Source organism: Ceratina calcarata, unplaced genomic scaffold, assembly GCF_001652005.2.
Source record: "Ceratina calcarata isolate Rehan_Ccalc_2016 unplaced genomic scaffold, ASM165200v1 scaffold568.2, whole genome shotgun sequence".
Lineage (NCBI taxonomy): Eukaryota > Metazoa > Arthropoda > Insecta > Hymenoptera > Apidae > Ceratina > Ceratina calcarata.
Genome location: NW_017176883.1, coordinates 48195 through 62961, shown reverse-complemented (window position 1 = coordinate 62961; position 14767 = coordinate 48195). Strand labels below are relative to the sequence as shown.

General features: G+C 48.9%; 1 protein-coding gene across 4 annotated transcripts in view; it reads left to right on the top strand.

Annotated features, from left to right (window-relative positions):
* Positions 1-14767, top strand: part of LOC108629347 (acetylcholinesterase) — a 44712-nt gene that overhangs the window by 22941 nt on the left and 7004 nt on the right. For 3 of the 4 annotated variants that reach the window (XM_026817213.1, XM_018031956.2, XM_018031955.2), the window contains 7 exons: positions 1313-1472; positions 5388-5714; positions 5951-6181; positions 6611-6902; positions 7254-7889; positions 8055-8216; positions 8299-8474. In XM_026817213.1, the coding sequence (XP_026673014.1) occupies positions 5402-5714; positions 5951-6181; positions 6611-6902; positions 7254-7889; positions 8055-8216; positions 8299-8474 (1810 nt within the window). In that variant the 5' untranslated portion in view covers positions 1313-1472; positions 5388-5401. Of the gene's footprint in view, positions 1-1312; positions 1473-3996; positions 4245-5387; positions 5715-5950; positions 6182-6610; positions 6903-7253; positions 7890-8054; positions 8217-8298; positions 8475-14767 lie in introns of those variants that run through there. The other variant, XM_018031958.2, reaches the window with a different exon arrangement.

The following is a 14767-nucleotide window of genomic DNA, read 5'->3' as shown; positions in this document are numbered from 1 at the left end:
TCACTAGCATTAATAGTTTACGAGTTATTGACGAAAAACGAAAAAACAGTTTTTTGCAAATTACTCGTTAACTATTGATGCTAGCGAAATATTTTTACATGGAAATTGTAGATCTCGTCGTCCTCTACAAGAAAGGTCCTATGCAATTTTCTTGTAGGACCAGCGGTTTGGGAGTTATTGTCAAAAAACGAAAATTTGGAAGAAATTGAAGGGGTACCCCTTGGAAAAATATCGGAAAAATCGAAAATTTTTTTTGGTCGTTTATTATTAGCAATATTCTTCCGACGTCTGATTTCTTTTTAAAAAATGCGTTTTTAAAGTGCATAAACTTCTGAGATTGACTATATAGCCAATACATCCTTAATACGATTCGTCCCGTTTCGTAAGTTTCCGTGTAACGTAATAATTACGAACCGAGATGTGATATCTCGTTGGAGGAGAACCGCGTTGAAGGAGATCGGGTGAATATCTTGCCAACGCAATCCAAATTCATTATCTGCGTTCTCGCGAGGCGAGGTGCCTCGAAATGAATTCCGAAAGTGGGACGTACGCTTATTAGAAATTCCTCGGCATACGTGTGCGCCCCGGTCTATTTGCCCGGTTCCTAAGTCGTCCGAGCCGGAATTTACGGGAATCCTCTTGGCCAATGGACCGGAACCTGAGTCTCCCTTTTTTTCTCTCAATAACAATCTCATACATGGATTTATTAAAACGTTACTCCGTGCTTTATGAGATCCCTCTGTTCTCTCGAAGGTAGGATCCGAGTATTTCTAAAAGAAAATCGGTCTCTACTTTCGAATCAGTAGCATAAGCGATGTTTAATATTATTTTGGTGACTCGCGAAATAATAGCAGCGGTTTCAATCTCGAGAGCGAGTCGCCACTGGGACGACACAAAATGGGTATCTCCGAGGAAAAGTACTTTGCGAACGATTTTCCGAGAAGGGGGATATAACGCAGTGACTCCCTTGATGTTTCCTCTCTCGGTGCCTTTCTTCCTTCTTGTACTTCTCTCGACGATTTTACGGACCGAATTTCCCGGCTTCTCGTTCGCGTGTATCTTAGCTTTGACGTTCGAGCCACGTACATATACGTAGATACCCGTGTCCGACGACATGTCCCTACGGAAACGGCGACGAGGTTCTCTCGAGGGAAAAAATTTGACGACCCGTCGGTTTGCCCGCATCGGAATCCCCACGGGGAATACCACCTAACCGTCTTCCCTTCCCTGCCTGATCTTTCACCTGATCGAATTTTTCACTCATGATCGCCGCAACTCCCGAACTCAATTTTCCGCTCCCGCTGTGTTGCAGCCGAGCGATGATCCGTGAACTGGGAATGTAGACGGAAGGGCGAAAAAACCGGATCTGCCCCTCGCAGGATCGAAGGAAGGGCTTTTCCTCCACCTCCGCCATCATCTTCGCCGTTACCTCACCCTCGAATACCTTCAACCTCCGCATCAACTTGGACACTGTAAGTACCGTCAATCTTCCCTGATTTGTGTCTTCTTTTTTATACCAGAACAGCTCCATCGATTATGTCCGTATCAGCTTTACGTTGGAGAACGGGAATATCGCGAATAACAGTATCGTTAATCAGCTAAATTTTTTACTGCCCGGATTGTCTGTTCGTGAGAGGATAAAAGTATGAGCTACTCCGGTGCGAAATATCGAGACGCGAGAAATCGAACAAGGGGGGCAACGAGATTGACCTAATTGAGCAAAGTCGCGATTTCGTTCGCGTTCACGGATTTGAAAAATGACCTCGCGATGCCTGAGGAATGAATTAGCATTGACGGGAAGAAGGGAGCCGTGGAAGTAGGCAACTAATTGGACCGAGGTTGAGCAAGGAAGCGAATCGAACAACTCCAAATCAAAGCTCGCTGCGCTGGTCCCGCTCCTGTAAGGGCTTTGCTGTGCCGGTCTAATTGGTACGCTACGTCGGCCATTCATCGCGAGAGGATCGACTCAATTACGAGCCGGGACGCAGGATCGTAGACGTGATGGCTGCGAAAATTGATATCCGACGAGGAGAGAATTACATTAATCTAAACGTCCATGGTCCGCCTCGGCTCACCCGTTCGCTTCAAGCCTCTTCCGACGTTCAAAGTTAAATGGATTTTAGAATTACTACTTTGGAAAAGAATTCATTTTCACGAACGCGTCACGTTCACGGTCCGAGCAATATTTCCTTTTCTTCCGACACAACGTTTATTTCCGTTCTCGTGACGGGTTCGGATCAGCCTCGAGGGTCTGCACGGAACAATTTCGCGCGCATTAAGGGAAAAAAATTGCTATTGCGGTAATACATATTTATTCGTAAATTAACATAAACTCGTTGCCAGCGTTTCTTTCCCTCCTCGGCCTGTCGACACAGCACACGCGTAATTAATTATCGAACGGAGCCACTGCTGCCCGCCCCGTGATTTATTCACGCAACCGTCAGCGTGCCCCCCGATCCTTACATTAATTCAAACAGTCATCGTGCAAACGATTTCTTGCGCCGTTTCTCCTCGGTTTTCCGTGTTACCTCTTCTCATTTTCTCGTTAAAAATGGATCGACGCATAACTGCGAAAGCAATTGCTGGATCGATGTAAAACCAATTAAACTTATCTCGAATGCAACATTTCGAAGTGGCGTCGGCAATTTAAATCCAATTGTAAGAGACAAATTTGAGCGTTAGGAAATAGCAATATTCGCTTTATCGTGGCAACGTTGTTAACCATTAGCCGGGTCAATGGCGATGATAATAATTCGGACGAATGAGGTCGCGGACAGTGGGCAGATAACGCAAACTGGGTGATAACGCACCGGTGGCTGCCGCGCGATAAAACGAAACGAAATCTCGGGAATTCCACCGGGACGAGGAGGGAGGACAACGAGGGTGAGGTTTATATTTTGTCGGGTTAATCGAGCGGCTCGATTTGCAGATGGCCGACCGCGCGCGCTTCGCGGCGTGACAAATTTCGTAGCTACATTTTCCGGGACACTCGCTCGCGGGAATTGCTCGTTACACGAACGCATACGTAATAGAACCCGGTTCCCCGTTTATTGACTGATCCGATACCGACACCTGACGCGTGTCCGTTATTATCTTAGCTTTAAATTCGATTATGTCGTGGTCTCTCGATCTTCTCCGATTACCTATCAGATTAATTCGACGATAATGCTTTCATTAGCGCTATTTGGTATCGTCTCGCCAGTGAATTTGCCGATTCTCGGTTGATTCAATCAATAATGTTAATCAGTCCAGCTTAAACAATACCAGTGGACGTGTAAAAAATCTAAAGTAGCAAATGAGGGATCGACTATCCTCTCGGTATCGCAAGTTCGAAAGCGATTGCCGTAGACCAAGCATTTTTCCCCCCTTGATCCGGAGGGCTCGATTACCGCGATCCACCGGGTGGATCGAGGGTACTCTATGAACTTTTCGAGTGTATCGCAAACCGAGCTGAAGCCGAGCCAGCGTATCACGTGAACGCGAAAAAAGAGGCTGACAAAAGGGCATAAATAAATGAGAAATAGGTATGGCTGTATCGATCAGTCGGTATAAACCGCGGGTCTCTGAAGAGGATGGTAGTCACCGACTTCGATGTCCACTGTCCCGAAGGAGCGGACGACTAGAAGAAAAAAAAGAAGATGGGGCGAGCGAGAGGGACGAACCTTTTTCCGCCCTTGCTATTATCGCTGTGTACCACTATCTTCCAGTCCTCGTTAGTGTTAGCGCGCTAATCGAATCTCGCAGTGAAAACGAACCTGGCATTTTACTTTACCACTTTATTTCGCTTTACCATCTCTTTTTGCGCGTTCCGTGAGATTGAACAGAGGAAAACGTTGACGTAGATCATGATCGGTACGTATCCTTGGAAAATATTCCGCGTTGCCGGATGGCCGAGCAATTATTCAGATTATCGCAGTGGTTACGCGTCGGCTGTCGCTCGGGATATCGCGCGTTGCACGATGCTGCCACCGCGACACGAGGGGACAACTAAATTTTTCCATCGGACCCGTTCGTGGCTTCTGTGTCTGCCTATGCTCCGCGATAGAAAGGCACCTCGCGTTTTTAGCTCGAACTTCCTGCTTTTTTGTTCGATTCGAATCGCAGCCTGTGACGCGTGTCGGTAATCGTTCGATCAACGCGACAGCAGCATCTCCTCGGTGGTCTCGTGTGGAAAAGAAACAGCAGGGAAATTGAAAGAAGGAAACTGCGGAGCTCCTCGTCGTCTCGTTCGCCCCACAGTTTCGGTGAGTAGAACAAACGTTTAAATCGAAGATGCGATGACGTACGGAGACCGATGACTAAATGATAACGACAAAAAAGAAGCGAGATGATGTGATCTGGTAAAAGATCGAGGACGAGAATCCGTTCTATACGTGGATCGTGTCTTTAGATTAATTCCCGGGGCCAAGTGTTTTTGTCGAAATTTAAAAACGGCTGCAGATAACGTCGGGCTTCCCCACGGGCGTTAATTAGCGGGCGGTCCAGCCGGACGACGATAAATCGTCATTCCCGATGACAGCTAATACGCTATTTTCTCTCACGAACGCTTCCGCGTGTAACACCTCGATACTACGTGTAATCGCGCGTGACCACCACGCTCCACATACACAGAACACGTACAAGGAAATGACCAATCAACGCGGACCTTCGTAACAGAACTGCACGGTATATTTCCTTTTAAACGTGTACGAAATGCGAAGCAGCGTACAAACGGACGCACGGATCAGATTCCTCGAGTCGATTTTGCATTTTTCAAAGATCAACTGCTACCACGAATTTATCGAAATCGACCGTCAAAGAAAATTTTATCCTCACACGATTCTTTCGATTCCCGACGCTTTGAGTTGACGAATTTTCGTAGGAATCGTCGAACGAGCGTGAGAAATTCTGTAAGGATCGAAACAATAGGCGCACGCTTAATTATCGAGTAAACGGGGCGGTGCATTTGTAGAGGAGCGCGTTCGAATAAAGGGCAACACCGTTTCCAATTAGTCGAATGACGATTCGAATCGATTCCGGTCCAAATCGCAATCCTCGCCTCAAGAAGGTAACAATCGTTTCCGAGCGATCTGTTCCGCACAAAGCGTGCTCGTTCTGCTCGATGCAAACTTCTCTCGAACGAGAACGATTGACGCGCTGTCACCGTCACTGACGCAGTGCGATTCGTCTCGCCTTAAAATACGTTCAAGAGTTTTCATATCAGACTTTGCTTTCTTATACGTTTAAATAGTCGACGTCGAAGGGAAACGTTAAGGGAGAAAATGAAAATGTTCCATTACGATAGTATCTTTTACGTGAGATTTTTTTTTAAGAAGTTATAATCAGAGCGACTGTTAGACAAGAACGGTGCGTGTGCACGATGGTAACGTGTGACTCGCCTGTTTCAGGCGAGGACGACACGATGCCAAGAAACCGAAGTTCCTTGACGAAGTTCGAAGCCCTGATGGTGCTAAGCCTAACTGTGCTCGTCCAACTGGACGTCTGCTGGTGCTCGCCGTCGCACAGGAGTAGACACCACGCGGACATGTCCCACGAGGACGCGAAGAGTTTTCGGACGAGCGAGGAGCTGCCCAAACCGGCCGCCCTCGGTTCGACCGACGATCCGCTGGTGGTGCAGACCAGGAAGGGCAAGGTCAAGGGTAAGACCATGACTGCGACCACAGGAAAGGAGGTCGACGTCTGGTTCGGAATACCATACGCCCAGAAGCCTCTCGGTAGGTGTCGAACTTGGATGGTCTATCGGGTATCGGCTACGAACACGTGATTAATTGGACGTCCATCCGAGTGTCTTGCTGTCGCCTGAAATTTTTCTCGATATCTGCTGAAGATTCCGAAATTCGTTTGCCAAGGCTTAGCGCTAAAATTCGGAGAATAGAAAAATAAGGAAAAAAATGACGAGGCGGGATAGGAGAGAACCGTAGGAGACGAACGGGACGGGATTATGTTTCAGGAGCGTTGAGGTTCCGACATCCGAGGCCAGCGGAACGTTGGTCGGGCATCCTAAACGCGACCGCGCTGCCGAATAGCTGCGTGCAGATACTGGACACGGTGTTCGGCGATTTCGCAGGTGCGACTATGTGGAATCCGAACACGCCGCTCAGCGAGGATTGCCTTTACGTCAACGTGGTCGCGCCACGGCCTAGGCCTACCAATGCCGCTGTTATGGTATGGATATTCGGTGGTGAGTTCCAGCCTGACACCTGTTCCATCCTTAATTACTACGTACATATTACGGTAGAAAGGGGAAAGTGTCCGCGGTTCAATTAGAGCATACCTTCTTGCCAGCGTTCCTTTCTTTGATCACGAGCTTCTCGACGAGAAACGCTTATTTTTTTGTACAAAACTATTCGAAACGCCGGTTCGATTATCACGTTACCTTTTACGAACGCGTGTAATAAGCGTTGTTCGAAGAGAAGCAGAGTTTCTCCCTTGGAAAAAAGTAATTAGAGAAAAGAGTGTAAAATGCGTGTGCGTACATGTAAAAAGAGAAGCGCAAATGTTGTTAGAGTAGAGACAGTTTGGGCGTAAAAATTGTTTGAGAGAATGAGGGTGAGAGAGCGAAAGAGAGGTTGGCTTTCGAGAGATGGACATCGCGGCGACATCCTTGTAGGTGGCTTTTACTCCGGATCGGCGACCCTCGACGTATACGATCACAAAACCCTGGTGTCCGAGGAGAACGTGATATTAGTCTCGATGCAGTATCGAGTCGCCAGCCTGGGTTTCCTGTACTTCGGAACCTCGGATGTTCCTGGGAACGCCGGTCTGTTCGATCAGATGATGGCCCTTCAGTGGGTTCGCGACAATATCGCTGCGTTCGGCGGAAACCCCGACAACGTGACCCTGTTCGGAGAGAGCGCGGGCGCCGTTTCCGTTTCTATGCACCTCCTTTCGCCTCTGTCAAGGTGCATACCTTTAAACTCCTTGTCACTTAAAAGAAACAACGTTCTCTTTTTTTTTTATTTTATATTTGTTTGTCTTCTTGCTTGCCGCTGCCATATGTCTACTGCTACTGTCGATGCTACGCGATAGTCGGTTGGAGATCACCCCTTTCCCGTCAGTCGCGTTCTCACAGCGTCGATCGAAACTCGATGATCGAGCGAGCGATCCGTTCTCGATCTCGTAATGCGAGAAAGTGGTGGTCTCGAACGCGTTGTTAGGGCCGATGGATCTAACGATCGGTGGCCGCTTCGAAAACTCGGGAACCCGTTCCTCGGTCTCCGCTTGAACGAGGGCTTGTTCGTTCTGCGTTTCAGGCACCTATTCAGCCAGGCGATCATGCAGTCCGGCTCTCCTACGGCGCCCTGGGCGATAATCTCGCGCGAGGAGTCGATCGTACGCGGTATCCGGCTGGCCGAAGCCGTCGGTTGCCCGCACGATCGCAGTAACCTTCAGGAGGTGATCGATTGCCTGCAGACGAAAGACCCGATCGAGCTGGTGAAGAACGAGTGGGGCACTCTTGGCATCTGCGAGTTCCCGTTCGTCCCGGTGATCGATGGCGCCTTTTTAGACGAGACTCCGCAACGATCGTTGGTCACCTCGTCCTTCAAGAAGGCGAACATCATGATGGGCTCTAACACCGAGGAGGGTTTCTACTTTATCATTTACTATCTGACCGAGCTGTTCCGCATCGACGGGACCGAGGACGTAAAGGTCACGAGGGAACAGTTCGTTAGCGCGGTCTCGGAGCTGAATCCATACGTGAATCAGATCGGGAGGCACGCGATCATTTACGAATACACCGACTGGCTGCACCCGGACGATCCACACGTGAACCGCGACTCACTGGACAAAATAGTCGGCGACTATCAGTTCACCTGCAACGTGAACGAGTTCGCCGATCGGTACGCCGACACGGGGAACACCGTTTACATGTACTACTACAAGCATAGGTGAGAAAATTCTGGATTATCTATGTTCGATCGTTTCCTCAAGGCGGGACGGTCTCGACCCGTGATAAATTCGCTCGGCTCTCCTATTAATTTATTAACGGACGCTGAAAGATGAAACACACGCGTTTACGTTGCGGGAAATCGGGATTTTCAATCTGTCGACAGGTCGGCAAACAATCCGTGGCCGAGGTGGACCGGCGTCATGCACGCCGACGAGATCAGTTACATATTCGGCGAGCCCTTGGACTCCTCGAAGGGCTACACGCAGGAGGAAGTGAACTTGTCGAAGAGGATGATGAAGTATTGGGCAAACTTCGCCAAGACAGGGTGAGTCGATGATCGTTCCTCCTCTTCTAGTTCGAGTCTGGCACAGGCTATTGACGGGGTCGCGAATGGGATTGTTCGTTAGGGACCCGAACATCGGGGACGCCGAGTCGTGGACGATGGCTTACTGGCCGCCGCACACTGCCGCGAAAAAAGAGTACCTGACATTGGACACCAACAACTCCGAGATCGGAAACGGGCCTAGGATGAGACAGTGCACATTCTGGAAGAAGTACCTTCCGCAACTCCTCTCCGCCACTTGTAAGTTCGCATTCTCTTTCTCGTTAACATCGTAGCTTCGCTTGGAATTTTCGCGAGCGAGCGTACGTCGTACCGTCAGATTTCTCGGGAGAAAACAACGTTTACTCGCTCCGCTTAACGCGACCGATCTCGTTTAGGTAGTTCATTTCGCGCGTCGAGTGGCAACGAATTTACAAATCGTTGAGCGATTACCAACTTTTACCGTTTCCAATTATACGCTAGTTAACGAAAGTAATCAGCGTTGAATATGAACGAGAAACCAGATACGGGTGATACGGCACGCGAAGCCGTTAAACGAGCGTTGAAATTTTGAACGCGTTAACTCGTACGCGGAGTGATTAGAGGGCGGGGAAACGATCTTAACGAGCGGTTCACCGTTTCCCGCCCTCCGATCGCACTTGGAATTGTCTTCTGTGACACCTGTTGAGTGGAAAATACGTTTCATTAACCGCAAGGCGGTCGCTCGTGACCGACGAAAGCAAATCAATCGGCCCGATTACTTTTCCCGTGCTCCAAAGATTTTAATCGACCTACCGTCGCGTCCCACCGTTATTGAACTTTGAACGGGACTCGTTCCCGATTAAACTTCCGGGACACGGAGCTCGGGTATTTATCATCAGGGCGGCGACGGCGGCGGCGGCGGCGGCGGCGCGGCACTCGCAGGGGAATCGTGCAAACTCGAAGAGAATCCGGAGGATGGCCAGAGACGATTTCGTCCTCGCCGGGGGAACAAATGCGGCGCGGTTCGTTCCATCCGGTGCTTTAATGAGGTCCTTAACGAGACCCCGTGGCTCACCGCGGAATTAAAAGCGAAATTAAATTGCAAAGCCTTTTCACGTACGTAATTCCGAAACGCGAGAGTGTCCTGCAAAAACTCGCACAACTAAAATCCTTGTCGCTCATCGATTGATCACGCGTCGAATTTTCAGGAACGATGCAAACGTATTTGCTGATATTTTTTAATATATCACGTTCATTGAAATCCGATGAACGACAAGAATTTTCGAGTCGACGACGACTTGAATTCTAGCAGGGCTCTCCGTCGTTTTTATTTTATGACCTCGTGTATATTTTTTGGTAGCGACGAAAATTATTATTTGGAAATTACTTCGCTGGCAATGTTCTCCGCCATAGAATTATTCCATCCCAATTACGTTATCGTGGGGCGACTGCAATTTAATGGAGAGATATTCGCGGTTTCTGGCGCGGTGCCATCCCACCGGGTTCTCGGCTGATGCCCAGGAAGAACTCGATCCGCTTTCTTGGTATTCCAATTCGTCTATTATGCAGATCCGATTATTGGTCACGTCGCCCGCTGCGACAAAGGAACTCGATGAGATTCGCCTCGATCCTACGTGTTTCTCTCAAGGAGGTATTTCCTCTTTCGACGTAATTGCATAATAATATGTAAAGTCGTGCACCTATACCGTGTCACTTGATTTACGATCGTTTGCTTAACCACCGCGGATGTATTTGAGCGAGCAACAAGCGACCGCGATCAATTCCGATTGATTAACCGATCGAGTTTTAGTTAAACGTAAGAGAAGGGGAAGGGGCGTTGGGAAAGGAGTTCTCTTCTTCGGAAAGCAATTTCGCATCCCATTGACTCCGAAGGTAGTCTACTAATCGAGAGTGCTCAGCCTTCGAGGAAGTTGGATCGCGGGAGAAGAAACGCCGTGGCTGCGAGCCAACCGACGATATCCATTCAAAGAATAATCTCTGTCCGTTTCCAACAGTCTTTGACCTCCCCCGCAATATTCGCGGGCCCATCCGCGATAATAAGAATCGGGACGAGCCAATTTTTATTGGCACGGCCGCCGCTGCTGGCGCGTCTTTCGGGAAATCTTTCTTTCAGGTATTTAGGTACGAACGTCGGTCGCATCGAACATTTTTTCATTAGTTTAATAGCCACGGGGGACGATCGAACCGTGTTTCTCGTCTGGGTCACAATAACTCGGCGACCGGAAAAAGGATTCGTTTTTCTTCCGACGATGCTCACTCGCGAAGATGGAAAATGTAATTTCGCCAGAGATGCTCGCGGGCAAACGGGAAAGGTGTAACCGAGAGAGTCGGCGGTGAAACGGCGCGCCGCGTGGAAAAAGTTTCGTTCAACTCCTTTTCGAAAAAGCAAACGCGTTTAATTGAGTTGCCCCTCGGAGTTTCTCCACTAGTTGAGGGATTCGTAGCGAAAACCTTTGTCGATTTTATTTCCTTTCCGAGGAAGAAATGAAATACTATATTCCCTTCTTGACGGACTATTCACCGAGCGAGAGATAAAGTCGTTAGCGTTCGGAAAGGATTGCTCGTACTCGAAATTTTTGAGCGCGAAGTAGACCCTTGGGAGAAGCAGGGTGAATCTATTTTACGAGTAAACGACTAGCGCGATCGAATCAAACGGCAGGGAAAAGGTATCCGTCGGGAATCGCGAGTCAAAGACTCATGATCGCGTGGGGACAAAGGGGACGAGAAAAGAAGACACACAGGAGGTGTGACGCTCGCGAACCCAAGAGGGGATCATCATATCACGACGGAATAAGAGCGGCGATGTAGCGGGAAATTGCGATCGCCGCGTCTTTTCTATTCCCGCAGCTCCCCTCCGGCTGATTTTTCTCTTTTTTTTTCCGCCCCTTCAAACAATATCCATCGTGCTCGCGGCTAGTCATCAGGCATCTCTCGATCTCTTTTACCAGAACCGTCGGATCATTCCTATTCTGTCTAAATCCGTGAGGCCCGAAAGTTACACTCGTACGTGGAACATCGTTTCTCTTATATTTCATTCTTTCAGCGACACGGCTCGAATTGTATATATATATAAATTTGAACGTTCCACGCACCAGGACCTGTCCGCGTAGCCGCGTGGCTCGAAGACAAGCGTAGGAGAAGAGAAGTTCCGCGACACGATTGAGAAGCGAGAGACGAGGGCGTGGAAATGTTCCTTAGCTAAATGAAATGTCCGCATATACGGCAAATGCGTTGCCTTCGGTCTGGCGCATCGACGACGACGTCGACGACACTCTAAATAGAACAACGACGTCGCGGCGGCATTGCTTTATAATTACGTCGGTGAGCTTCGAAAGGTTAACCGCACGCCGGCGAAGGTAGACGGTTACGCCGCGGCACCAGGAACGTGTCGCTGTCACCGGGCACTAATGACTCGTTTACACGACGAACCATTGGCGTAACCGCACGCGCGTTTTATCTGTTTCTCAGCTGAAAAATCTCTGACCAACAAAATTAGACCATGCGGAATATCCCTCGCCTGAAATCCGAGTATGAATGAATTTTAAATAGTCAGATTTCCCATGTCAAAATTTTGTGTCATTATCTCACCGTCCATACATCTGGTCGTCGTATTTCAATTCGTAATAGTAATTTTATACGGGCGATTTTTTTCTCTAATTGTATGTTCAACGATCGGAGTTTCGGGCAACGATTTCTGTTCTTTTTACGAGTGCCCTCGCTTCTCAACGATGATTTATCGCTTCGTGAAACGAGCGAAGCTTTTAGACAGGCAGGCGTGTAAGTAGGTACGGTGCAGTAGCACCGATCGGAGCGGACTGGAGCGGACGAAGGTGTCATTTTCATCATCGCTAACGATCCGAAATCGAGCCATTGGCGTAACGCTGGCGCGAAACCGTGAGACCGATTCCACCGTCGTCGGTCGCAGGCGGTGCGACGCGGCGGCGTGACGTCCAAGAATTAAACGCAACCCCCGCTCGTACCGAGAGGCTTAAGCGTAATCATAATCTATGCGGCAGAATGCTGCCACCGCGTTTGACACCGCGCCAACCTGAAATCCGCTCGGTAGAGCCGACGTCCCGCTCCAGTTATCGCTTTCCCTGTAACGATCCCTCGTAAAACTGCGTTCACGATGGCCCATATCCCCTTTGATTCCCGTCCAAAATCCCCGGTCTATTCTATTTCCTCTCTAGAATTTTTATTTTACTCGATAACTCGCTAATCTCATTATTCTTACTGGTACTTTTTCGTGAAACGCGAGACGGGAAAGTTACGGCCGCTGGCGGAATTGTTTTTCCCTCGGAAACGATTGTATCGAGTTGTCGCGTAAGAAAGTTTCGAATGGAAACTTGGAAATTGTTCGCGAACGCAACAGTCTCTCTTTCCATGTCCCGCGATGGTTACAGCGAAAGTAACCGCGTTGTTTTAAGTCAACGTTTTCGCAAACTTGTAAATCTCCTGCTCCGGCAAAGCTTTCGCGGGAAACTGCTTGGAAGAAAGTAATAAGTGGGAAAGGGTGAAAAAGAACAATGGAGAAAATAATGAAAGGGATTTTACGTACGAGCCAACAGAGAAAAAGTAGACGCAAGGCCTTCGCCGTAGAACGTTCTACCGTTCGCCGAGCTGCGAGTCGCAATTAATTACTGTAAACAGAAGCTCGATCGCAAGGACAATGATACGCGTATCCTCTACAAACATACTGATTGATTGTCCAGTCGCCAGGACGAAGCGAAGGGGAAACAGAACGCGAATGATAATGGCAGTTACCGAGCGGTTATTGCTATTGACTCTCGAGCCATCCATCTGCCGTATGTACGTCGACGCGGAAACTAATTGCGCCCGTTTATTTTTTCAACCCGGGACACTTGGCCAACTTTCTCTCTTATCGCGTCCTTCCGGTTGAGAAAGTCCGGTCTCGTCGACGAAGTAATTAAAGGAAAATATGTCGCGATGGATAGGGCGAGAACTCGGAGTTTGATTACTGTTCCTCTGCCAACGGAACTTTTCCAATCGATCCTTGAATCGAGTGTCCTCCCGGGACTGCTTCCGCGTTCATTTCATTTTCTCGTTATAGCCCCGTGAACGAATCGCTCAGGAAATATTCTAATGCGCGAGCTGCGATTCTCGAAATTATCCCACGACTTAATCACCATCGAATCGGTCATCGCGCATTTTTCACCGACGAGTAGTCAACGAAAATGGAATATCAATAATTGCACTGATAATTAAGTAAAAATAAAGAACGAGATCGAAGGTGGTGAGAGGAAAAAGATGCTGGCAAGTTTGATCGGCGCCTGTACGTAAACAATAAAAGAAAGAGCGATGAAGTCGGTGGGGGGCAACGGAACAGTGGCTGGATGTAGGTGGAGCGGTAGGGGTTTTGATCGCGGCACCCAGGAACGAAACGGACGAGGCAAGGCAGGCTGGCAGGCCGGCAGGGTGAACGAGGGTGGCCGCGGGAGTGGAACCTGGCCAGCCTCGGATCGATGCCGCCGCGGCGCGTCTGTGCGCGCAAACGTGCGCACGTGTAAGTGCGTGCGTGCGTGCGTGCACCTGTGCACGTGTCGCGTACTATCGTCGAACGGAAACGGATATTTTTTAAGTACATCAGCTTACGTGAGTCTTGAGCACCGAGCTAAGTATCGTACGTAGGCATAATCGCATGCTTGACGGTTCGTTGCAACAGATCACTTGACGCGTCGGCTACAATTCGTTTAAGAATTTAAGGATGAACAAAGAATCCTCGTATTATATATTATTATTTCATTGGTATCATAGTTGACGGTATGGAAAGGGCTTGGTCACAATTAGAACAACGAGGGTAGTCTTGCTTTGAGCATCGATCGGAATCGAACTACTTTGGCAGACGTCGTCGTCCCGCCGCGCAATTTGTCGCTAAGCTAAGCTCGTGCCTCTCGAAAATCTGTACATGCGACTGGCTGGTTTGTCGTTGCCCTTTTCACCGTGGTTGCCATAGAAACGAACGCCGAGAGAAAAGAACTCTCGTGTCTTCTCTTCGGAATCTGCCCTTCCCCTCGCGAGACAATAGTCGATACGAATCTGCGTTACGAGTAGCAGTGGCATCGATGGATCTCGATAAAACAGGCGAAAGGATTGCCCGCATTAATTAATCGACGAACGATATAAATCTCGATTATCCTCGTCCATATTAATTGAATCGCGATCGGCGGGATTTCGCGCTACGTTTATTCCGGGGGGGAAGTTAAATGAATTCTTTGTTGCGCGGTAATCCGCGGGCTCCCCTGCGCTCGAACAATTCGGCCTCTCTCCGTCGTGCCACCGTCTCTCTCCCTGTTATCGCTTTCATATTCGCTCGATTAAATCCGGCTGCGATCGTCAAAGGTTCCGCGCTCGTTGTCTCGTTGTTTCCTGTCCGCCAAAGCTCGTACCCATTGTTACGAACCGCTTTGACGAAACGTCGTCGCCGCGTTGCTTAACTATACCCTTCACGGTTAATTTCGATGCAGGCCATTAAAATATTCTCAACGACTGAATCGAATACATAATATTCAATTTCTTTTTACGTTCGCGTC